The sequence below is a fragment of the Vanessa tameamea genome, chromosome 9, assembly GCF_037043105.1.
Source record: "Vanessa tameamea isolate UH-Manoa-2023 chromosome 9, ilVanTame1 primary haplotype, whole genome shotgun sequence".
Taxonomy (NCBI): Eukaryota; Metazoa; Arthropoda; class Insecta; order Lepidoptera; family Nymphalidae; genus Vanessa; species Vanessa tameamea.
In genome coordinates this window covers 7957687-7983231 of record NC_087317.1, presented here as the reverse complement: position 1 = coordinate 7983231, position 25545 = coordinate 7957687, and the positions used below count along the sequence as shown (strand labels likewise).

General features: G+C 31.3%; 1 protein-coding gene across 1 annotated transcript in view; it reads right to left on the bottom strand.

Annotated features, from left to right (window-relative positions):
- Positions 1 to 25545, bottom strand: part of LOC113395103 (putative inorganic phosphate cotransporter) — a 63740-nt gene that overhangs the window by 23954 nt on the left and 14241 nt on the right. Inside the window, exons 2-10 of the mRNA XM_064215877.1 lie at positions 24283 to 24362; positions 23444 to 23643; positions 23031 to 23267; positions 22453 to 22662; positions 21950 to 22117; positions 21430 to 21646; positions 20586 to 20707; positions 20144 to 20260; positions 17461 to 18044 (exon numbers count right to left, since the gene is read on the bottom strand). Coding sequence (XP_064071947.1) covers positions 17826 to 18044; positions 20144 to 20260; positions 20586 to 20707; positions 21430 to 21646; positions 21950 to 22117; positions 22453 to 22662; positions 23031 to 23267; positions 23444 to 23643; positions 24283 to 24362 — 1570 coding nt within the window. The 3' untranslated portion in view covers positions 17461 to 17825. The remainder of the gene's footprint in view (positions 1 to 17460; positions 18045 to 20143; positions 20261 to 20585; positions 20708 to 21429; positions 21647 to 21949; positions 22118 to 22452; positions 22663 to 23030; positions 23268 to 23443; positions 23644 to 24282; positions 24363 to 25545) is intronic.

The window sequence follows — 25545 nt, the reverse complement described above, 5'->3', positions numbered from 1 at the left end:
GCTTAATAATTTATTTCAAGAGTAACCTAATAAATCCATTAAAAAAACTCCTATCAATAAAATTTAAATACACCATTAATTATGCAACCAAAATAGTTTTTGATTTTAAAAGTAATAAAAACATTCGGTTTTAATCTAATTAATTTAAAAGCTACAATTTGATTTTGTTTACATAATAATCTTCATTTAAATTTGTACTCTTACATATAAAACAAAACAATAAATAATTTAGATATCTTATAACGTATGAATATTCTACCGCCAAACAGCAATACTTTGTATCGTTGTATTCCGGTTTGAAGGATGAGTGAGCCAGTGTTATTACTGGCACAATGGACATAACATCTTAATATAAGCCCAAGACGGTGGCGCATTCGCGATTTACGTCATATTGTGTCAATCAAATCTACGGGCGGTAGTGATTACCTCAATCTTGTTCTATCTACCCTCTCAGCCAGAAATCAGCTGGAATAGTCAGCAAGCATATAACCAGAGCCGTCTCAAGCTATGGTGGGGCCCTTGGGTACCCATGAATTTAGGGCCCTTTGGTAGATATTTACTACCAGGTAAAGACATTAAGTATAGTTTCAAATAAACGGTGCGAAAATTGTCGTAGGAAATTCGTAGGAAGCTGATTGTTTGTAGAATCTTATGGCTATACTATATATATTTCTATCACGTAGAGCACGTCTATAGCTTTCTAGTTTTAATATCGACTATCGTCACTGGCCTTTTGATAAATATGTTAGTTATTTCTTACAAATCGAAAATGTGAATAGCAGTCAACATGAGCAGAAACGTGTGAAAGAAATTGTTGGTTCTTCGGGGGCTCTCAGGGCCTTGGGCACGTGCCCCCTGTACCCTGTGGTAAAGACGGTAATGCATATTGTTTAAATTTAAATTTTAATTAATTTAAATTAAATTTAATTAAATTTTTTTAAATTTAAGAATACCTAATTTGTTATCATAGACAAAATACTTATCTTTCGAATATTAATAGTGCATGCTGTGGTCCCCTATTATTGAAGGACCACAGAACTTATAAGCTTTACATTGAATAATATTAAGAATATATATTTAATGTGTACCTTTTGTTGGAGACTCATAAATTAATAAACATACGAATATATGATTAATCTTATATCATATATACTACAACTATCTTAAGGCTGTGTAATCAATTCAATACATTTTGAAAGCATTTAAGCTATCTAGAAGGAACAACTACAACATTACTACAAATAATTACAAATAGTTCATGTTTCGGTAAACAATCTGCTGTTAGAAATTGAACTTCTTAACGCCGTTGTGTTTACAAAATAAACTACGAAAACGAAACTTAAAATTGTGTAAAATATAAATATGTTATTAAACAAGGACGATCAATGACGAACTCTTGATTTTTAAAATAAATAAAACTTCATTGTACCATCTGTGTAACGTAACTTGCACCGACATATTCAGTTTCCTTTTAAATAATCAACAGTGCTTTACTGTAAGACGTAGTTTCATTTCTCACTCATGAAATACAACATAATCGGCAATACATTATTTTGATGCATGTGTGTTTTAAATCTTATAATTTTTACTAGTTATGTAAGAATTATAACAGTTGTTACTCGCGACTTTGCTTGCGTTTTAAGAGTTGATCGGTAGGCATTAGGCATAAAAAAGTAGCCTACGACCTTTCTTGGAGTCCGAGCTTGTTTCATAACAAATTCAAATTTGATTCAATTGTTTGACCTTGAACAGAAAGCAACAGATAGACATACAGAGTTACTTTCGCATTTATAATATTAGTAGATATTAATAAATATATCTTATTACATTATTCTTGTTTTGCGTGTGCGTCGAAAAAACGATAAACTCAGTGTGTTCTAATATAGCTATATAATAGCTAGATAATTCACGCTATTTGCCTAGGTAAACAGCGTGAAAACAGACCGAAACCATCTGTGATACATCATATATTGACGATGACATATTAAAAGTATGTCATGGAATATTCGGATACATTTCAACGTTTTTAATCTGTGTGGAAATGGAATTGAAACATGAAAAATACAAAGGAAAAACGGATATATAGCAATAGTCGAAAAAACAAAGCCAGTTTTAGTCAGCAAAATACTCGTAGCTCACGTATATTTTATATCAGATTAATTAAACAGACGGTTTTTAATAAAAATATGAATAGAATAGATATTAATTAGATTATTTGAAATAAAGTTATTTGGTCATTAAATTTAAGAATACATAATTTGTTATCATAGATAAAATACTTATCTTTCGAATATTAATAGTGCATGCTGTGGTCCCCTATTATTGAAGGACCACAGAACTTATAAGCTTTACATTGAATAATATTAAGAATATATATTTAATGTGTACCTTTTGTTGGAGACTCATAAATTAATAAACATACGAATATATGATTAATCTTATATCCACTCAAATAGACAGTCTGTTATAAACGTTATACTGAGAACTTTTTAAACGTTATACTGCAGGATTTAATTATGATAATGATCATTAATGAAAGCTACTATTAATAACTATTTTCAGGGAATAATTAATATTCCTACTTACATCTATAAAAAGTCTAGTTTGTACTAGGAGAGAGGACGTCATTCGCCAAGATGATCGATCCTTTCATCGCTAGACGATCCGCATAACATAATTGAGATGTAGTTTCCTGTGCGTAACATATCTATTTATATAAAGTAAAACCAGCCACTAACTTATACGACATCTACATATAGTATAATATTGGGTAGAGAATGTTTTATATGGATAATGGATGTGTTGAAAGTAGACCTTTTTATATATATATATATATATATATATATATTATTTTATTTTTTTTAAATCAGAAGTTCTTTTACGCGGCTTAAAGTAGAGTGAATTGGCATAAATCTTCACGCAAGGAAAACGTGTTACCCCCTCCAGGCGACCTTTTCCTCTTTTTCTCTGTCTCTTTCTATCATATACAGTTATTTTTTGTTACTGTTTTAATTCACACAGAGTTTTCATAACCATTTTATTTCTTCTTATTTAATTATTCTCAAACGGTGTTAATTTATTTTTCGTTCTTTTATTTAATACATTCTATCAGGATGTTCCATCGTCATGAAACTACGTTCCATCAGGATGTCCCACAACAACTCTTTTTTTTAGCTTGGAGATGTTTCTTTTTGTGACTATAAATATTATATTTAGAAAAATATTTATATTCACGTCATCTTTGAACATGTCATCGCGTTGAATAACAGTATCATAATGGTAAATGAAACGATAAAAGCAATTAAAAGTACACGCATCAACCGCGATTAGAACGCCAGCTACGACCTTGATTCAACATCGTAAATTAAAAAAGTCATAAAAACTGAACAACAGATATACTATACTAAAGAACATATATTACCATACAATTTTAAAGTAACATTTATACATTAAGACAAAATAGATGACGTCATTTAACATTCTCAGTTAACTCGTTCACTGTATATTTTTTTTTTAAATTAAGATTGGTATGTTATATATTATAAATTATAATTGTTGTAATTTAAGTAGGGTATCCATCTACAAATATTAAAATTAGGACAGATCATGTAACAGATCAACCTTTTAATTGTATAAGTACCATTAGTAAAATTAATGAAAATTTTTACAATGCAGAATTGAATAATTATCTTACCTAGAACATATCCGCAGCTTAAAAATGTTTAATTAATAAACAATACAAGACAAGTATTGCTAGGACTTTGCCTTATTAGGACGTTTCCTAGTTAAACTTGACTTTTGGAAGCCCTAACTTAAAATTGCTATAAGTACCTAGCAATATCGTACGTATTTACAACCTTTAAACAAATGACCGAAATGTCCTTCATGTGTTTTAAGAATTTAGAATGATTAGGGCGTTGGATCTTATTATACTTGCAAACATTTTTATTGCAATGTAAATATTTTAATGTAAATTAAAATGTAACTTAAATTATAAACAATTCAACATTGAAAATAGCGACTGTTCTAATATTTTATGTTAGTATTTACTGGCTACACGTTACGGCTTCACACGGGGTCAATAGGGGTCAATATATATACTTATAGATTGTACAACAAACATTTAAAAAGAATTGTTTGTTCATTTGTTTTTTCCAGCTGGTTGAAGTTGAAATTCTCGACTTTTGTATACTACAATATACAAGTAAACCTTCACCTTGAATCACACAATCAATTCATTTATTGATGAGAACCGCATCAAAATTCGTTACGTATTTTAAAAGATCTAAGCGTGCAGAGGGCGAGAAGTGACTGCGAATTTTTATATACAATGTAAAAATAATAAGGTCGTGATATAGACACGGTTATTGGCGACGTATTACAAGATGAGTTTCATAAGAGATAATTATAAGATATGAGAATGAGTGAAAATGGTTGGGTTAGAGGGAGTTAAAGAGAATCTCGTCGGTCGGACGATCTCCCTGGTCGAGTAGTGTGTACCTACCTATTTTCATGGGTCGCCACTCCGAGGTCCCTGGTTCGATTCCCGGCTGAGTCGATGTAGAAAAAGTTCATTAGTTTTCTGTGTTGTCTTGGGTCTGGGTGTTTGTGGTGCCGTCGTTACTTCTGATTTTCCATAACACAAGTGCTTTAGTTACTTACATTGGGCTCAGAGTAATGTATGTGATGTTGTCCAATATTTATTTATTTATTTATTTAGAACTGCGGAAAGGAGTAGCCAGTGAAATAAATGAAAGAGAAATACACACGAATGATATAAGAGTAAACGAACAATTACTACGAGTTAATCATGTTTTTAAAAAATTTAATAAATAAGCGATTAAATTCCGTACAATATGTTCATGCTAAAAAAACTTGGAGATAATTCGTCGTTTTTCTTACATTTTGTATAAAAATTTATAATATCATTATACATTAGTAATGAAACAGAGAAATTACAGATTTTTGTTGCCAGTTAAAAAATGTATATTACCATTAAATATTAATAATTAAATAGGGAAACTAATGAGTGTTGTTGCCAGTTAATAATGTATATTATAATTAAATATTAGCGATTAGACGCAAAAAATACATAGTTTTTTTGCTGTTTTTTAAATATAAATAATAATCATTTAAATTTATTCTGTTACATAAATGATTTTAATACTATAACAATTTTTACGTCATGGTGATTCTTATTTACTTTATGTGGTTAGGTGAGTAAACAGTTATATAATAATATGGTATGTATTATGTTACATTACGATAGAAGTAAAGTTAACAGTTAGTAAGTTTTATTAATTTTTAGTTGTAATTAATGTCTTAGCCATCCTCATCCTCGTGGCGGCCGTCGCGCCATATCCATTATCGCTTGACCCTGTTTCACGACAATTCTACAAACATACTATAAATATAACCCATCTATATAATATTTGCATGAAAAGTAAATCATGTCTGTAAAAAAATATATAATTATCAACATTGTTCAATAAATACAGGAACATCCTGTAAATTTTTCACTGTTGGGCTAAAGGATATTTTAGCTTTTGATAGCCCAATTCTTGAAGAAGAACATAGGCTATTAACACTACAGATCACAGAGGCATTTATATTTCTACATAGAAAACACTAATGTTTAATTTTTATAAGTACTTTTATATTATTTATGATAAAATCTACGCATACTAAGCGTTCGTGTTCTTGTTTCATATTAATCATATTTTATATTTAGCTCTATATTATAACCTTAAGATCATTGTCAATAATAACATCGAAATAATAGATTTCATTTTATCTAAACGAATGATGTTGATACCGAAGTTCTATTTTAATTCTATCATACTTAAATTTGAAGACAAGATGTCTGCCGTCTGAATTTACGATAAATGTTACTAAGCCGATAAACATTATTGTCAAGTCCTAATATTTAACGAATCGTTATTGTACTTCGTTAACTAGCATTTTTTTTAGATACAAGTAGCGAGCTGTAAACTAAATATAAAAAATATTTTTATTGAGACGCTTTTGAAATTCGCCCCGTTGAAAATTTTACTTCATACTATCCGTAAGAAAAGTAAATAGTTTCTTGAATATTAACATTAACCGATATAAAATATAAATTAAAATATAATCTGAATTTTACTAACTTCAAACAAAATTATTTTTCTAAGAAAAAAATTGTATTATCATTATACTAAAAAAAATCACATTACAAATAAAATACAACACAAAACCAAAAAAAAAACTATTATATATTTATTATTTTATTCTATATACATTTTTAATAGTTTTTTGGTTATACGGTATATCCGTAATATTAATATAAATGTGTGAGGATTTTAACGACTTTTATAATAATTAGGTATTATAAAAGTCGTTAAAATCCGAACTAATTAGCAATATAATAAAATAGTTGCTTAAAATTTAATGCAAAGTTCTTTATACGACATAATAAATAATATATTTTTGTTTTATCATCATGAAATACTAAGAAGTCATAAAAGTAAAAGGTTATCTATTAAATTTAATTACAAAATATAGAATCGCTTCGCAAATATACAAAATCATCTGACACATGATGCATGTACAGTCGGGGTAAGAAAAGGTTCGTCACCTTAAGATCTATTTTCGTGTGCTCAGTATGAGCGATAACCTGCTTTACCGATTGAGTATGACATATTGCGTCACAATGTCATTATAAGTCGCATCTAGCAAAGAGTATAATAGCGTTTAAAAACTATAATAATAATAAGAAGAAGCCGTCAATCGGTATGATAATTACCAACTTTTCACGAAACCTCATAATCCTTCGTGAATGCTCGTGTAACATCGGAGATTAGGACATTATCTTGTCTCTTATAAAAGAGAGTGCATGGTATTAATCCTACTTGCTACTAATATTATAAACGCGAAAGTTTGTGTGTATGGATCTGGCTGATTTCTCTGAGGTATGGATGGATGTTTGTTACTCTTTCACGTAAAATTTACTGAACGGATTTGGATAAAATTTTGCACACAGATAGAATATGTACTGGAATAACATTGGATACTTTTTATGCCGGGAACACATAAAATCTTCGGGAACGCGGTCGAAACCGCAGGACGGAAGTAGTTAAATAAAATAAATAGTAATTATGGTAAAATTTATTCATTTCAACAAATCTTATTTATTTTATTAAAAGCGAGTATATCCGCCATTCGTATCAATCACAGCTTGTAATCGCTGTCGCATTGATCCAACAAGGCGAGAGCATATGTCGGTTCCTCTGAAGCTCTCCCAAATACTTCGGCAATGTTCTACGACAGCTGCTTTGGTTCTATCGTTATTATTTATCCACCGCTGCACCCCATCAAACCCCATAGATTTTCGATAGGGTATATCCGCCGCTTTTGCAGACCAAGGAATCACCACCACTTCCCGGTGCCGATTGAACCACTCATCACACGTCACGTCATTACATTAACCGTCACTTAAAATAACGGCCGAATAATATTACAAGCGTTTTTATTCTAAGATTGCAAGATATTGCAAGAAAATATATGACACTGACAGACTTTGACAATTCAGTAGAATATATCATATCTAATTTAAATCTTGTAATGACTAATTAGGCAATAAAAAAGTTTTTATGTTGACATGACACAAGACGTAGTCCAAAGATGTTATACTATTTTGAACCGAGTTATCATACTATGTTAGTTTAATTTTATATGCAGTTGTCTGTTTAGTGCTTTAGATTCAAAAGGTACTAAGAGTTTACGACTTGATAAAGAAATGAATTTGAAAACTGACGAAGGTTTTCTTACTCTGACTGTACATTTATTAGGGATGTATATTTTACTTCCATCTCATTTTTTTTTAACCTTTATAAACTTCTGAGGCAAAAGTCTCATACTGTAAAGCCTTATCAACTGTAATACTTTACTGACCGAAGATATGACTCTTATAACTACTTCCGACGTCTTAATATTTTGGTATAAAATATCGATATTGTTTTACACATGAATAACATGATGGTATATTAATAAAGATCTTAGTAAAAACAGTGCACTTAAAACATTGAACTTCTAAAAATTAATTAAACAATTCTTTATTACACTAAGATCTCGGCAAGGGATAAACTTAAACATATTGATTATTTTTTTGTTGCCAAACGTTTTAAAATGGTTAACTCATTTGTATCATATATATATATCTATATATATATATATCAGCAAATCTCAAAAAGAGAGACCCAACAATGGGACCTATAAAAGCTGTTACTGCTCAATTTATTATTATACATATTTATAAATTATATCAATATAAATATATTTTTTTAATACTTTAAAATTTTAGAAAAATGCAATAACAAGAAATCAAAAATCTATACGAACACAACCAGGTTAAAAACCAAGTTATTTATATAAGGTTGAAATTTAAATACACTTTAGAACAAGGATTTTACTGAGAACATCTACTGAATATACATACAGTTTCGTAATATCATTCAATGTTTATTTTACACTTGCAAGCGTATATACAAATACCTATTAACGAGTCTTTACAAATTTCTTAAGAGTACAACAGCTATAAAGGATAACAGTCGTGCGAAAAAATACCGCTTATTAATGTCAATTGACCTAACACATCCAGTTAAATGTTATGTTAATATTCTTTGACATTTTAATTACTGAAATTAATGTTTTTAAATATTATGACTTTCATTCATAAAGCTAATACTCGTTCTGAACGAATTTTACTATAAGCTTGTCTACTTTGATATCTCTGACAAACTTCTATATTATAATCCCAATTTCCCTATCCTAGTTAAAAGTAGCTTTTCTGGTAATCCTTTCAAAGTGAGCTGAGCTACCTTTTCAGCTTAACTCTTAATGCGAGCCTACTGTCCAAATTATATACTTTAGTTTAAACGTATTTTACAGTACATTTTTATAAGATTTTTTTTTTTGAAATAAAAAGTATTACTGTATTTTTGATCTACTAAATAAAATTCTAACACCTTTCTGACTTGCTGATGAATAAAGCCCAATTTTACAAAACTGTATTACTCACTCACTGACTGACTGGCTGAAAGGCAGCAACGCATAACATGAGTGGTCCAGAAGAACGAAAATTGGTCAGAAGTCTAGGACTTTGAGGTCGTTCGTAGTTTATATAATATTTTTCAATATTATCATACTATAATACATATTGGCAAACATTTTATAAACCATGAACTTCGAGTCTTACCTCCTTCAGAAACTCGCCCAACATAAATTGGTCTTCCTTAACCATAACTTTTGGCAGGCAAGGCGTATCTACACATATAAAGAGAAGAAAAGACAATAACTCCTAACATATTTAATTAATATTAAGAACTTATTATTTTGAAAATGTAGTAAACGTATATATTTATGGGACTTGATTTCTGACATAAAGGTTTAATAAAACATAAAATATAAACGTTAGCAAGCAATAAAAAATATTTTTTGAAATCTCAACCTGTAGCGGCCTTAAAAATGGGTTAGGATGTGTATGGAAGTTTATCAATTTTAAAAATAGTAATAATATAGATCTAATCGAATTAAATAGATACATAATTGTATATGAATAGAAACAGCCAGGAGGCGATCGTTTCATCCCCAAGGTGTGCTATCAAACATAAACTCACTAATTGTATAGAAACCTTTCGCATACAAGCGTTCTTTAACAATTTTTTTAAATTTGGCAACAGAAGCATTTTGAACGCTTTCTGGGATCCTGTTGTAGAAGCGTATACATTGCCCCAGAAAACAGTTACTGACTCTATGCAGTCGAGTAACAGGAGTAACAAGATTGTGTTTGTTCCCTGTACCAATGTTATGAGAATCACATTTTCTCATAAAAACATTAATATTTTTCCGTACATACAAAACATTACAGAATATATATTGAGAAGCAACAGTCAATATCTTAATTTCTTTAAATTTATACCTTAATGATACCGTAGTAGCCGTAATAGCCCTCTTCTGTAGCACAAATATAGTATGGATAGCGGCTGCGTTACCCCAAAGCACAATACCATAGGACATTAAACTGTGAAAGTAACTGAAATAAACAAGACGAGCCGTATCAACATCGGTAAATAATCTATTTTTTTTTACCACAAATGCCGCAGAACTCAGTCTACCCGCCAATGTACCCGGGGTAAAAGAGGAAAATCGTATCGGCAGGAGAGGATATCTGGGTCTCGGTAAGAAAGAGCAAGGCCGGCTTGGCCGTCTCAAGGTGAAAGTGAACGGCGTTGAGTCCCTTTATGTTGGAGAAGTCCACGGTGAGGGTGGTAGGGGTTGCCTTATGATGCCTGCTCCGCAAACCCCCCCCCCCCCAGAATACGGAGGGCAGCCTGGGCATCCCTGCTCAGGTGGTGCACGTCCTGAGCATGGATGCCCAGAGAGGGATTCTCCACTGCAGTCGCTGATGGTACCCTACTGGGGAAATAAAACCAAATTCTGCACAACCATTATGTTTTGGGGGGGCAGCGGGATCGGGCCTCCAGGACTCTCACATGTTGGACGAAACGCAGTAGCATAGCTACCACTTTACGCCAGTTTTAAGTGAGAGAGTGGTACTTCCCCGGGCGTGCCGGCCCATTCGGCTGCAACCCGAAAGTATGCAGTGTGGCACTACTACTATAATATAACGTTGTCTAATAAAGACAACATAAAAACTATTGATAGTTTAATTTCAGGCTTATTTAATTACGTAACATACATAATATTATGCTACTATGCTCTACGTTGAAGTGTATAGAGATTAGATAGGAATAAATATCTAACTAGATACTTTACAATTTGGTAGCATTAAAACATAAACATACCCATTGTGAATATTATATGCCTTTTACCATATTGTATCGAATAACTCAGCTTCAGGTGGGAGGTTTGTCCCCCGATTTTCTTTTATCTATAAAAAAGCTTCCATGTCAAAGAACGTTCGGTAATACGGTACTTTTTCGACTGTTAAATTGTTTTAGGATTGAGAGCTGCCTGTGTCACAAAAAAGGTGAAATAATTTGTCCATTTATATTTATACAAAAACTCTTTGATTTACGAAGTATCATTAGAATCGTGACGTCACCATTATCATAACTCCACGCCACGATTCCGCCATATTGAAATTTCATTTGTTTTTTTGTTGATTTTATTATTATTACACGTATCAATTAGAATGGTTAATTTTCTTGAAGACAATTTAACATTTAACTTCGTTTACTACTTGGTAGGTATCAGTTAAATTATACGTAATGTTCTGATGTATCATTATCATAGAATGTGGATACTAATTTATAATCTCCGTTCGAAACAAATTTCGTACAATTTTTCGCACTCCGAAACAGATACCTTTCTACATTACTTTTTTCATTCGATCGTAGATAGACCTCTTTTTTAAACTGGAAATTTTAGATTTAAAATACTTTTTAAAACCTTTTATCATTCTGCTTAAAAAAAATCTTTAAATCTTAGAGAAATTGAAAGAAAGAAAGAAATTGAAATTGAAAAAAATAATGAATAGTTTTCCAAAGTCATGCAAAGTAAGTAAAGAGACACAAAGTGTTTGAGGAGCTGACTAAAACTAAAAGATACTTCTTTTAATTCCGTCTTTTTTTTGTAATGATCGTTGGCGCGGAAACAAAGGCTGTATCACTAAGATGCAAGCGTATATATTTATGGTTATGGCTATTAAACGGCAATTTAGTTACGTATTTATGAAAATATACACAATAATTTTTTTTGGAGTACAGTGTATGCAATAACTTAATTGAATCAAGAAAATTTGACAAGCCATACAACATAGGAAATTTGAAAATTAAAATATATATAATTTTTTTAGTATTGTTAATGTTTCATTAAACGAGACACAATAAACTGATTAATAGAAATTCAAACGAAGTTAACCTTTCAACTTATGAATGGTAAATGTCCATAAAACTTTGGGATTCGAACTTTTACCATCATTCACTTGATAAATCTTTGGATTTACATGTTAGGTTAGATTAGGTTGGAATGGTAAAAGTCCGAAAAAGTCGTCCCTTTATAATAAATACTTACATTTACCAACTCATGTCGGTAAATCTTAGGTTTTATGTAACATATAAATGCACAATAAACACGACTTGTATGTAAATATGTCCATTTAAAAATATATTTATTGTGTTTGTCAACTTCAAAGCACTATTATAAAAATATGTTAGAGGATAATGATATAGGATTAGGGAAAGGGATAAAAATGTCTTCTTGATGTTAGAATTATTCTTTGATGATAAGAAATTGCTATTTTTAATTGAAAGTAATTTTAGTCACGGTCATAATATATCTTATCGTTTTAGTCTAAACTGCATTTATATTTTGTTATTTAATGGTATATAAAATAAACTGAAAAATACAAGTTGGTATCTGTCTATCTTCATTTATTAGCCGAGACGTCGATTGAAATATAATCTCAAGTGTTTCATTCCTAGTATGTTGTATTTGCTTGTATTTTATTTATACTAATATTATAAACGCGAAAGTAACTCTGTCTGTCTGTTTGTTGCCCTTAACAGCCAAAGCCCTGAACCGAATTTGATGAAATTTGGTATGAAGCAATCTTAAATTCCAAAAAAGGACATAGGTTACTTTGTTTTGCCTAACACCTGACGACCAATTACTAAAACGTGAGCTAAGCCACGGGCAATAACTAGTTATATAAATAAATATTGGACAACATCACATACATTACTCTGATCCTAATGTAATTAGCTAAAGCACTTGTGTTATGAAAAATCAGAAGTAACGACGGTACCACATACACCCAGACCCAAGACAACATAGAAAACTAATGAACTTTTTCTACATCGACTCGGCCGGGAATCGAACCCGGGACCTCGGATTGGCGTACCCATGAAAACCGGTGTACACACTGCTCGACCACGGACGTAATATATATACCTATTTAGCAATGTTTATCATTCTAAGCAAAGAAACGTTGGATACATAGTACATAAATGCAATCGCACTGAGTGACTGCATTTTCAATAAGTCGTTAAGCGGCGCCACGTCTTACGCGACACGATTACGCAATAATATACTGCATGGAAGTTCATGTCTTGGGTTATGCAATACATAAGATTGTATTTTATAGGTACTTAAATGTACCAGGTTCACCCAGTTTAAGAGCGACAATAACGCATTCGAGTTCTTAGTTTCTAATTGTAATATTTTACATCAAATTAAAAATATATTATATAAATCTTAACTATATATTATAAAGCTTTTATATAAGAGTTTGTTTGTTTCGTTAAACGCGTTAATTTCAAGAACTACTGGTTCGACTTGAAACATGATTTCTGTGTTAAATAGCTCATTAATCAAGGAAGGTTATATGCTATATTACAATCAGATGGAGTGGAGTATAAATGGAGTATGTTGCAAAACGGACAAAAATTATGTCTTTTTAGAGCTTCTGTTGCGTAAATGGTTTTAAAGTTTCGCAAAAATCATGTATGACAGAATTTGTAATATAGCTTAGCAAAGTCGGGACGAGCAGCTATCATATATATTATCAGCTAGAAAATTTTAAAACATATTCACACTGCTATAATATATAACCACGGATTATACTTATATTATAAACGTGAATATGTTTAATTCTTACTCAATCACACAAGAACGGCTGGAAGTAGGTGGATTAAATTTGAATTAGGAATACATAACACCCAAACCGACCAGTAAAGCCGAGCGCGGAATCTACCTTAAAACCATTTCTAAAATTTATATAATTTCTAAAATTTTTTGTTATAGTTATATAAAAATGCATTAAAAACTGCACCGCCAAGCACAGAGATGAATAATAAACAAAAACTAGGCACTTATAAATTCAATGGGGCTACCTGGCTTTGAATCTGCAATCATTGGTTAAGATGCACGCGTTCTAACTACTGATAGCTCTTCTACGTATGTGACATCGAAACTTTATTTACCAACAATTTTGGTTGCTCTGAGTTGTATATAGTATAGTAATGGGTAAATTAATTATTCGGATATTAATAGTATTGTATTAATTACTACTAAAACAATGCACAGGTGACTGACGTGCATGCACTAACATAACGTACAATTATATATAATTAAGTGGATACAAGGCTAATCCACAGGTTCGTATTCACCACACGTCCATATATATGTAAATATTTCATTGCCGATCGTTAGTAACTCGTGCATAAACCGATAATAATAATTATTACATTAAATGTTTATAATGTGAACTCAGTTCCTATCGTTGGTTCATATTTTGAGGTCTGAGTGATTTTTAGAATCGTGGAAAAGCGTGGTGAAATAGATTCCAAGTATCTTTAAGAGATCTTTGTCCATCAGTGAACCATTTACAGGGGTTAACCTAAGTATATCTTAACTGTTCCAATCTCGAACGAAAACCTTTTTAGTGAGTTTCCAATGCATCTTAGCAGCATCAAAATGGAAACGTTGCAAACATCTATGTTATACGTTATCTTACTCGGCAGACTAAATGTCAAAATTTGGTCTGTTTTTAATTTTGTTTTGTTACGAACGTAAAATTGATCTTAACGCTGTAGTGGTCGAAGAGAAATAAAGTCATCCATACAATAGTTCATTAATATTTTCGCTTATGTATCTTTAGGCTATCCGTCAGTAATATTTAGATCAGTAGATAAACATTTCGATCCAATTATTTCAGGTAACTCTGCAATGTCACATAAGCGATTGGAAACAGATGTATTTTAATCTCCAGCTATCTAATTAAAAACAATTGAAGAATCAGTTCATTAATATTCAATGTATATTCTATCTAAATTTAATCTTGTGTAATGTTGGAATGGGATAAACTAGGTCCAAGTATGTCGGTCATAGATTCCGGACATGGTATTGTTATTGGCCTAGATAGTATCACACATGATTTAGTGGCTATCAAAGTTACTGTTAACCTTCCATCACGCTCAACGAAACCACAATATGCTACACACTATGTATGCAAATGCTATTTCACTTGCTTCGCAAAATTTATGATCTTCTGCCGATGGACTTTGTACGGCATGGATAAGTGACATCTTGGTATTTTATATATTTAAGAAGAATTTAGACAATTGTACCACCATCCATACAAATTATTCTGGTTCGTTATTCATTTGATCTTAATCTACTATAATTTGCTATATCCTTCGTTGTTTTGGCTTGCTGACTTTTGAACCCAAAAATACTTAATTAATCGTTGTGATAGCTTGCTCGTCAAAATGGAAATAATACAGATAATAATCTATATAAATCATGTTTTAACAGAATGAGCAGCAACTGAACATGCACCATATTGTAAAATGTGAACGGACACAGAGTATAAAATGTAACAGATTTGCACGCATTTATTTTTGGTTCATCATCTATCTACTTTTGTTCATAGCTCTTATCCCATATTATCTTGTTTTAACAAAACTCAATCGTTTTCGGCTATTATTAAAACATTGTTTACATTACTAGAACATCAACACGACACAAAAAATCTACTTCTCATCTTATCCAACTCACGCTCCTAGCATTTTATGATATTTCCAACGAATCTATATAACAATTTTGTAAGCTTCCTAATTTTGAAATTACCTGGCCTACAAAGTTAGCTTCGTTATATTAATTCAGTAAAAAGTAACTTAATAATGCGATGAATGAACGGGTATTCCGGCATCGACGATTCCAGAGACCCAACATACTCGAAACCTTTAGAGAACCTACCTTTAGAAACTTTAGAAACGATACCTTTAGAAACGCGTAAACGCGATTTCCAGCGAGATGAAAAGGGCCTCTCTCTTTTAGTGAACAGTGTCGTATATAGATCACTGCTTTATCTAAAGTACATTCTTGTGTATACAATATGTTTCCAAGTGTGGATTTTTTCCTGATGCCCTTAATTCGTAAAATATAGTCAATACTGCCTGTTTTTTTACGGATTAAAAGTTGATTTAAACATATCCGTATCCACGTGTTTTTGTAATTGTCAAATGTATGAGAACTGCGCTTAGCTGTTCTGAATATTAATTCTTCATGACATGATCATAATAGACAGCTCTAACCAGATATAATATTAAGCTAACTATTAAATACTAAGTATTAACAGTTTACAATTTATTTATTTTTTAAATATATTTTCTCTTTCATATTTAATATATATTTAGTATATTCATGAACAATACGATTATTTATGAATTATGTGGAAGAGTTCTTGCAGTCAGTGATATTTCTCATTCTAAGTATAATCAGTTTTTAATACATATAGTCTTAAAATGAAACGAAAATGGCAAAAATTAAATTCAAATGCAGAAAGTATATATAATACTTTCAACCCAAAGCCCGGTTTTATTTATAAAAGAAAACAAAACGGTCTAAGTGGGTCACTGGTGCTTTATAAAATTCTATTCAGTTCGATCCGTTAGACATGTGGACTTTTGTGCTGTCTCTTATTCAATATGTGCATTTACTTTACACATAGTAGGACTACTAGAGGTAAGTAATACAATACAATATCATTTCGTTTCATTTATAAAACTTGAATAAAACATATTAAATTTATGTTATATTTTATTATCTTTCAATCACAATTGCTTTCTAAAATAATAAATCTATCACACACTTTAATACGTTTTCAGGATTGCGTTTAACACACTATAATATTATTAACAGATTTAATAAATATTTTTTCATAAATTCAAATTATAAAAGTGTTTGTAAATTAAGTAACCCTTATTACAAAATAAGCGATTACAAAAATAGTTATAGTAAAATACTATTAAAATAAATCGATTATGTTTATAACTAATAACAGCCAATAATGTTCTACAAATTGGCAATGGCCTCCTCTCACACACGCCACTAAGACGAAGAGACAGTGACATTTTTCCTTATTTGAACCGCTCATCTTCTTCGATTAGACGTGTTCAACTCACTGGTATTTGGGCTTATATTAAGCAAACGTAAATTTAAATTAAGAACAATAATACGTCAATGCTCAAATATCTAATAAAAATACGGTAACGGAAATAATTTAATTACTATACAGATTTTATATTTATTCAAACGTTTTGATAAATTCGATGAGAACTTTCTATAATTTTTTTAATAAATTTGGACCAATTAAATTAAATATAAGTCAGATATTTACAAAGAATACAACTACCTACCTATCCAATACATATTGTAATAGACTTACTGTATATAATATATTATTTATTTTGATATGAATGAATACTATTTCACAGATAAAGTCTACACCTGGGGATTAAATGATATTTTTATGCAATACATAAAATACATCTATTATTTACCGGTTAAATTGGTTAGTTACCCATTGGAAATTGTGGTAAAATTTATGAATACAAACAACAATTTTCATATTAAAATTCTCCTTTTTGACAGATATCATACAAATACAATTTCCACTGTGTCTCTTATTAAATTTAAAATCAACTTAAAAGCACCATTAATCTCGTTATCACAAAATGGCACTATGAGAATTGTACACATTGCGTTTATTAACTATTATTTAAAATGGTAAGTACATTCTTAAAATTCTAACAAAGTATAACTTATAATATAAATACAATAGGGTCTAGATATACTTGCGTCCTTTGTCTTCCATTTAACTTAACCCCACTTAATTAAAAACGTGCGAAACGTTCAAACTTCCGCTCATTCTTGTCTTAAGCTCTTAAAAACATTATAGCGTAATGCTATTTAATGTTTAAAGGAACATATAATACGTAAGTATTATGGACTCTACTATTAGCACTCAAAAATATATTTTCCTATAACGCTGTTCCTTCTGCTTCTTTCTTTTTGCTTCGCTCCTTGTCTTCGTTAGCAGTTTTGAGAGGACCATGTTTCCAGCCTTCGGGGTATCCGTATTGACGTACATCATCCCACCATTGTTGTTTTCCATCAGCCCATATACAGTATATTACGTTGGTCCCAACGAGCACCGCGAAGCACACCCAGAATGCCAATCGCCATTGAACTAATGTTGACTGAAAAAGAAAATGACTTCAACTCTAACTTCGAAACAAATGTTTTTACTTATCCATTAACAATGCTTTTACTAATTTACTTTTCCAAACCGTACAGAAATATATTATACTTTTAACGAAATAGTAAAACGTCCACGTTTATTTACCGTCCATTTGGACAAAAAATATTAGTTTCAACCGAATAAAGATGGATAAACATGGGTCGTGAAAAAGTGCTGCACATCTATAACCATTACAGCGTAAATTACTGCCTGAAGCTGTTTGTAAACACAAAAAATCCTTTGCACGGTTAATAAATTTAAACTTTTGCACAGAAGAATTAAGGCCAAAGCTTAAACAGCTTAGGCCAATGATTTGACTATTATATTTCAAGACAACAGGAAACTGTCACACCATATGTACTCGTAACTTATACATATATGTATATACAATACTAGCTAAATCAGTGGCTTTACCGGTGGACATATATAAAACTTTCCTTATAGCACACATATTGTCAACCCCCATTTTAGCCCTCGAGGGCTAAAATTGAAAATAGTGCCATGTCCTTCCCGGGGACTCAAACTATCTCCACACCGAATTGAATCCAAATCGGTTTAGTACTTTAAGCGTGAACAATTATCAGACGGAGTTAGTTTTGTATTTATAAAATGAGTATAGATATGACCAATATCTCATTTCAAAAACATCTTTTATCTGCGAGCTACTGATAAAAGAAAGATAAGAAACGAATCTATAGGAGTATCTTACTCCCTATATTGGTTCTATATGCCTTTTAGCTCTGTTATGTAACCGTCAGTATTCAATACGATCGAAAAAAGTTCAAAACTAAATAGCATAAGAATACAAAAGTGTCAAATTCCTAAAGAAAAACCAAATATTTTTTAACAGACCAGCCAGAATCTTAAGATAACCGGCCTATGAGCGAACCTACAGATAAGATTAAATGTGCAAGACATTAGTTTAGCGAACAACATTCATCAACAACAACACACTATATCCGATTCAAACAAATTAAATTCGTATAGTAAAATTGGCCTGATTTGAGTTATTATCAACTTGCCTTATAAACATAATTATAATCCGCAACGCAACATACAATTTCTATGTTTTGTAAACTGCTAATTGGTAATTAACTGAGACATCGAAGTTGTTAATTAAGAAATTTATATTTAGATGTCTAACAAACGCTGGGTGGTACTATATTTATTAAATCCCGTTTATGTATAAAATTCGATGTAATCTTAACAGTTAAGCAAAATGTTTAAGTTATCAGCGGTTATGAAGTTTCAAGCAAGTTTAAAGCTATCACTAGGTTGTTATGTTACAATAACGATATAACATAATTGTATTTGAACAATAATCCCTATAATGCTGCTTACTCACGTACATACTTGAACAAATATTGCGCATCCTTAATAGTATGAAACAAAGTCGCTTACCACTGTCTGTACCTGTGTATGCTTTAATCTTTAAAATTGAACAACGTGTTTTGATTTTTTAATAGATAGATTGATTCATGAGAAAGGTTTATATGTATAATACGTGCACAATATAGTAGAGAAACACTGATTATTTTAGAGGTTTCTAAAGTAATGTCGAAAATATTATTTTTGCGCTCACATTGCAAACGCTAGCTGAACCCTACGAGATAGATCAAAATAATGTACTACAGTAATGTACACCTTAAAAAGGTCTTCAAAAAATTCTGCGATGGCATGTCTATCTCCTAGGGATAACCCACAATTACCATGTTTAACTTTTTAACTCGAAGCGATTTTAAGCAATACAGCATTAATTCTAATCCAATTATACCTTAAATATTATATTATATTATATTATACCTTCAATACATTTTGCATTTAATATAGTTCAATATGGTCCTTTACAGCGTGTAATTGAAATGAATATTTTCGAAGATATTACAGATTTTAAATGCATGGACATAGCGGCTTGTATTGTCTAATGACAAAAAAGCTGTGAACGTTATAGGACATTCTGTAGTATATTTAGTATCAGCATTGCACCTGTGTGAAGCCGGGGCGGGTCGCTAGTATTATAATAAAACATAATATTTAGTTAACTTGTCAGGTACTTACGTCGGGTGTTAATAGCCCTATTAGATAAGGAGTGATAATCCCTGATATGGTCGACGTTCCGTTGATCATAGCAGTCAACGAACCAGCGTAGTTAGGTGCCAAGTCCAGAGCATTCACCTTAAACAAAAATCATCAACGTATCAATCGACACTGTTTTTATGACATCGCTATAACTAGTTGAAGGTATTTATTAAAGCTCAACTTTAAAAAAAAATACACAGAATTATGAAATCTCAGCAAAATGATTAAATATTATTATAACATATTTAAATTTTTCATTCTGTATTAATTTATTTTAAGGGTTAAAGTATATGAATACAAAACTCGGTAAAAATAAAATTCGTCTCAACTTTTCATATTAGCAAAATCGCTTTAAACAAAAATTGCGTCTAAAAACATAAAAGCAACATGAAAAATTTGATGGAAATAGCAGGTATCAAACCTTCATGCCACTATAGAAGCCGCCCATTAAAGCCATCGATGCTATAAAATACGCGACAGCTGCAAAGCGATCACATCCAGCGTAGGAAGCTAATATGATACAGATGGCGGGACCAGTTGCAGCTGTAAAAATTTCGTAATGTACATTTGAGCGATACGATTTCGTCGTTCAAATACTTTCCATGCGAGTTGCTGATATTTTATACAATTCGTTTCTTTGAATGTCTTTAAATTATTTTCCACTAAATGATATATATGTACATATAACTGTTTTTATAAATGCACAATTATATATAATATAACAATTAAATTAATATTATCAAAATGTAATGATTTTTTTTTTTTATGGCATTGGTTGGCGGACGAGCATATGGGCCACCTGATGGTAAGTGGTCATCACCGCCCATAGACAAAGGCGCTGTAAGAAATATTAACTATTCCTTACATCACCTATGCGCCACCAACCTTGGGAACTGAGATGTTATGTCCCTTGTGCCTGTGATTACACTGGCTCACTCACCCTTCCAACCGGAACACAACAATACAGAGTACTGTTATTTGGCGGTAGAATATCTGATGAGTGGGTGGTACCTACCCAGACGGGCTTGCACAAAGCCCTACCACCAAGTAAAATTTCTACTCTAGAGTAATGATGGTTTACGATTGTTATAATTTTATCAATAATACATATCTATTCACTTAAATAAAATTTATAGACACTTAATTTATAAAATAACGCAATGCCTGTGTTAATATTTGAGTTAACACAATTAGTCTTATACAGCAATTAGTTATTAATAAATGGAATATTTATCATGATTATTATTATTATTAAAGAATTCTACCTATAGTTGTATGGATGATTCTTCCTGTCTTAATTGAGTGCCATTTCCGTTTAACACAGAAATCGCAAGCCCAGCCGAATATAAAGGCGCTGATCCACATGGCCAGATAAGGGATAGATGTCAGTGTTCCAGTTGTTGCAATGTTGAACTTAAGAACATCTGTCATGTACTTGGGCAGGTCTGTTACCATTGTGTAGTAACCCCAATCGTGACCAACCTGTCAAAATATTAAACATTTTAATTATTTAAATTATATCTATTTTATTCACATAGAAACAAAATAATAATTTTATCAAGAGAAGAAATGGGTCAATATAGGATATATTATTATTGATGAATTCTATTTTTGAAAATAAAAATTATTTTAAATTAATAAAAAAATCAGAGAATGAAATATGAAATTTAAAATATAACACAATAAATTAAACACTTTTAATTATTTTCATTACATAAATAATTATTTTTGTATACAATGACAAATATATTTTTTGTTGAATATTATAAAGTAAAAATATCTTACCGCAGCAAATAAAAGTGCCCAAACCGGAACAGATCTGACAATGGCTTTCCACGGTACAGGATCCCTTACGTTAGCCTTTTCTGCGCTGGTGACAGTTTCATTTAGATATTTTAATTCTTCGTCTGATATGAATGGATGTGTGTTTGGAGTGCTGTAGCAGAATATACTCTGAAAATTATATTTTTAATTTGATTACTTAGAACAAACTATAACATAACAGGCAGAACATATTGTATAAGTTCATCCAGTAGGGTTCCATATTATTATAGTAATTTTTCAATAATATACCGATTATTAAATATTTCCTAAAGTCAGGCTCATCCTTATATCAACAATCACAGGTGATTTATATTTTATCCATGTGTTTTCAGGTTAGAATGATAGTAAGTGCCCAATGGATAATACATACATGTAGAAGGGACATATTATTTAGGGTTCCGTTGTTGATAAATTGTATTGATAAATGAATAAAAAAAAAGACACGGTAAATTGAACCAACTTACCCAAGCAATAAACCATAATATTCCAAAACAACCGAAGAAGTAGAAAACATTAGCCCAATCTCCACCTCCCGCCATTAAAACACCCGACATAAATGAACCGAAGATATTGCCTATTTGAGCGCCACCGAACACAAGAGCGCCTTGTCGTGACCTTTCATGCGGTGGGACCCATCGAGCTAACACGATCATCAGAGCGGGCATCGTTGGACCCTGGAATAATAACATTGTAGCTTTAAAACTTGTATCTTTTTACTTTTAGTATAGAAAAGGTTGAAATTGAATTATATAGTTTCGATTAGTTTCACGAAATTTTACGTTATATCTGTCCCTGTGGGTCGTAACCCAACACAACCATTCTAAATAAATGGAAATATTTCTTTAAATCGGATTAGTATGTATAGCTTTATATAAAAGTATTAATGACGGATTTTTATCAAATTCGATACCAATTAAAAAAACAAACGACGGCTTAATCAAACATTCATGCATTTTACAAATCATTACTAAAAAATATCGATTAATTAATTTGTAGTATCTTAACGGTAACTTCATTTGATATTGTATTCGAAACTCCTCACCTCGCCCATGCCTTGTAAAACTCGAAGTACAAACAGCCATGTAGCACCTCCAGCCTTTACAACAATAGGAGTTAATAAAGTAAATATGGCTGTACTCAAAAGACCGATTCCAAGAGTCCATTTGCCACCGTATCTTTCGGCTAAGTACCCACCAGGGACGTGAGTTATAGCGTATCCATAGTAAAATGCGCTTAGAATAAGCCCTTGGGTAGACTCAGACCAGTCGAATATGGCGTGCTGAAATAAAAATGGGGTTACATTTACAAAAATTACAATGTAAAATTTATACGATAAACTCAAATTCAAAAATATATTGAATATAGATTTTAATTAATCTTTTGATATAAAGTTATTTATGTTATGAAAATTAAACGTAAGACAATTTTTATGAGAAAATAAAAATTACAACTTACAGGTTTAAGCGAAACTGTTCCATTAATTAATAATTCGCTGTCATCAGGACATGCATCGGGATCGAAGTGCGAATCATCGTTCTTGGTGTTATTCACCATCTGGGTCACCGCGAGGTTCAAGCACACGCGCATGGTATACGCGTTGCAAACAGCCAGCAGTCCCATGATACCGAGGACATACCGCTGGGGAATGAGGAACACTGAGCAAAGAAAATTATTACATATAGTCTTGGCATTCATATAACAATTTTAAATTAATTTAAAAAAAAAAAATTAATATAGAATATTGTAAGAATTTCAATGCATGTCTGTGATCGAGAAACTTTAGAACTTGTATGATAGATTGTTAGATGATAGATTCGCAGCACAAAGTATATGCAAAAAAAACAGTTGGATGAAACTGAATTAAAGTTCGGTTGCAACAGTTTACCCGCATATACATTAGTAGAAGTCTCACAAAATGTCTACAACTAACAAGGCTTAAAATACTGTAGCTAGTTTAAAGCTATCTAGTCACTTTAACCTCATGAAATGGAAATTATTTTAGTAGATCTTTATTGCGTTTATAATTTGTCTATAAATAATTTAATCTTGCAATCGATCACTTTACATTGACATGAGTACATCTTTTTATATAAAATTAAGTCTAAAAAATAAACAACTATAAGGACCTGCACTAAATTATATATTTTTTTAAGTGTACTGAACCCAAAAGCTCAGGATCTGTAGCTTTATAAGATACCTACTGGATCAGCGAGTTCGTAAAATAAGTACAATAATTTTGAATGTGCATAGTAAAATTAGATGTTTATCTGTAGAAGATACGGTTATCTACTTACGCTTCGACACCCTTAACCGCCATCCTTGTAACATTGCAACGTAGAATACAAATATGAATGCAGCTAATGGAAATTTTGACCTAAAACAAAAAAGAAAAGTTAAACAATAACATAAAAATTTATTTTATATTTCAATAACTTAACAAAATAGGACTGCAATTAACAAATTCTAGATAATTCATTGGTTGGCGGACGAGCATATGGGCCACCTGGTGGTAAGTGGTCAACACCGCCCATAGACAAAGGCGCTGTAAGAAATTTTAACCATTCCTTACATCACCTATGCGCCACGAACCTTGGGAACAAAGATGTTATGTCCCTTGTGCCTGTGATTACACTGGCTCACTCACCCTTCTAACCGGAACACAACAATACAGAATATCTGATGAATGGGTGGTACCTACGCAGACGGGCTTGCCCAAAACCCACCCACCAAGAAATTATAAAAGAAAAAATAAAAGGTAACAGGATCGAGTATTCTCAAGCGATAAAATTATGATCTCATTATATTATAATGACTATGTTAATTTAGTGAGAGAGGATGTTCAAGGATTCATTAATTTAATAATTTTAATGAATTATACTCAATTGCCTTGACTAGAATATTCGTAAAAGTAATTAAACTGTTTTTATCAAGAGTAAATTTAGTTGTTAGCGCCGAATGAAATGTTGACTAAAAGCTGATTTTTTTAATAAACATATTATTTTTGACGACACGACCTTTAACATTTCATTGACACAGTTTCAATACAATCTACTTAATATTACGATCTAATCTTAACCAACTGGTGACAGAAGAACCTCGCTGCTCTGAATACGTTATTACTCAATCGATATTTTTATCCTTCAATTGTCAATCTTTACGTCTGATTGTATGTGATTAAACTCAAACAATTTTAAAGATATAATTGACTATCAGTGATACAAAAGAACGTTTATTTTTTATAACAAACTAACGGACGGATGTTAGGAGACGAAGTTATAGTGAAAAATCCTAAAACAACCTCTAAGCAATGTTATAACTCATTTTGTTCAACTGACTATTTGAGTTTCAGCCTAAATAAACGAAAGTATCATTTAATGAGAAACAATAGCTAAAATTCACTATAACTATAGTCGGGATTGGTCAGAATTTATTATTCATAATTGTGATCACCAATCACATTCGATCGATAAAATAACATTTTCTTGTTTTCTGTGTCGTGTACAATAATTGCCTAACTACACTTGACATAGATATATTAATCGTAAAAGTACTGTATC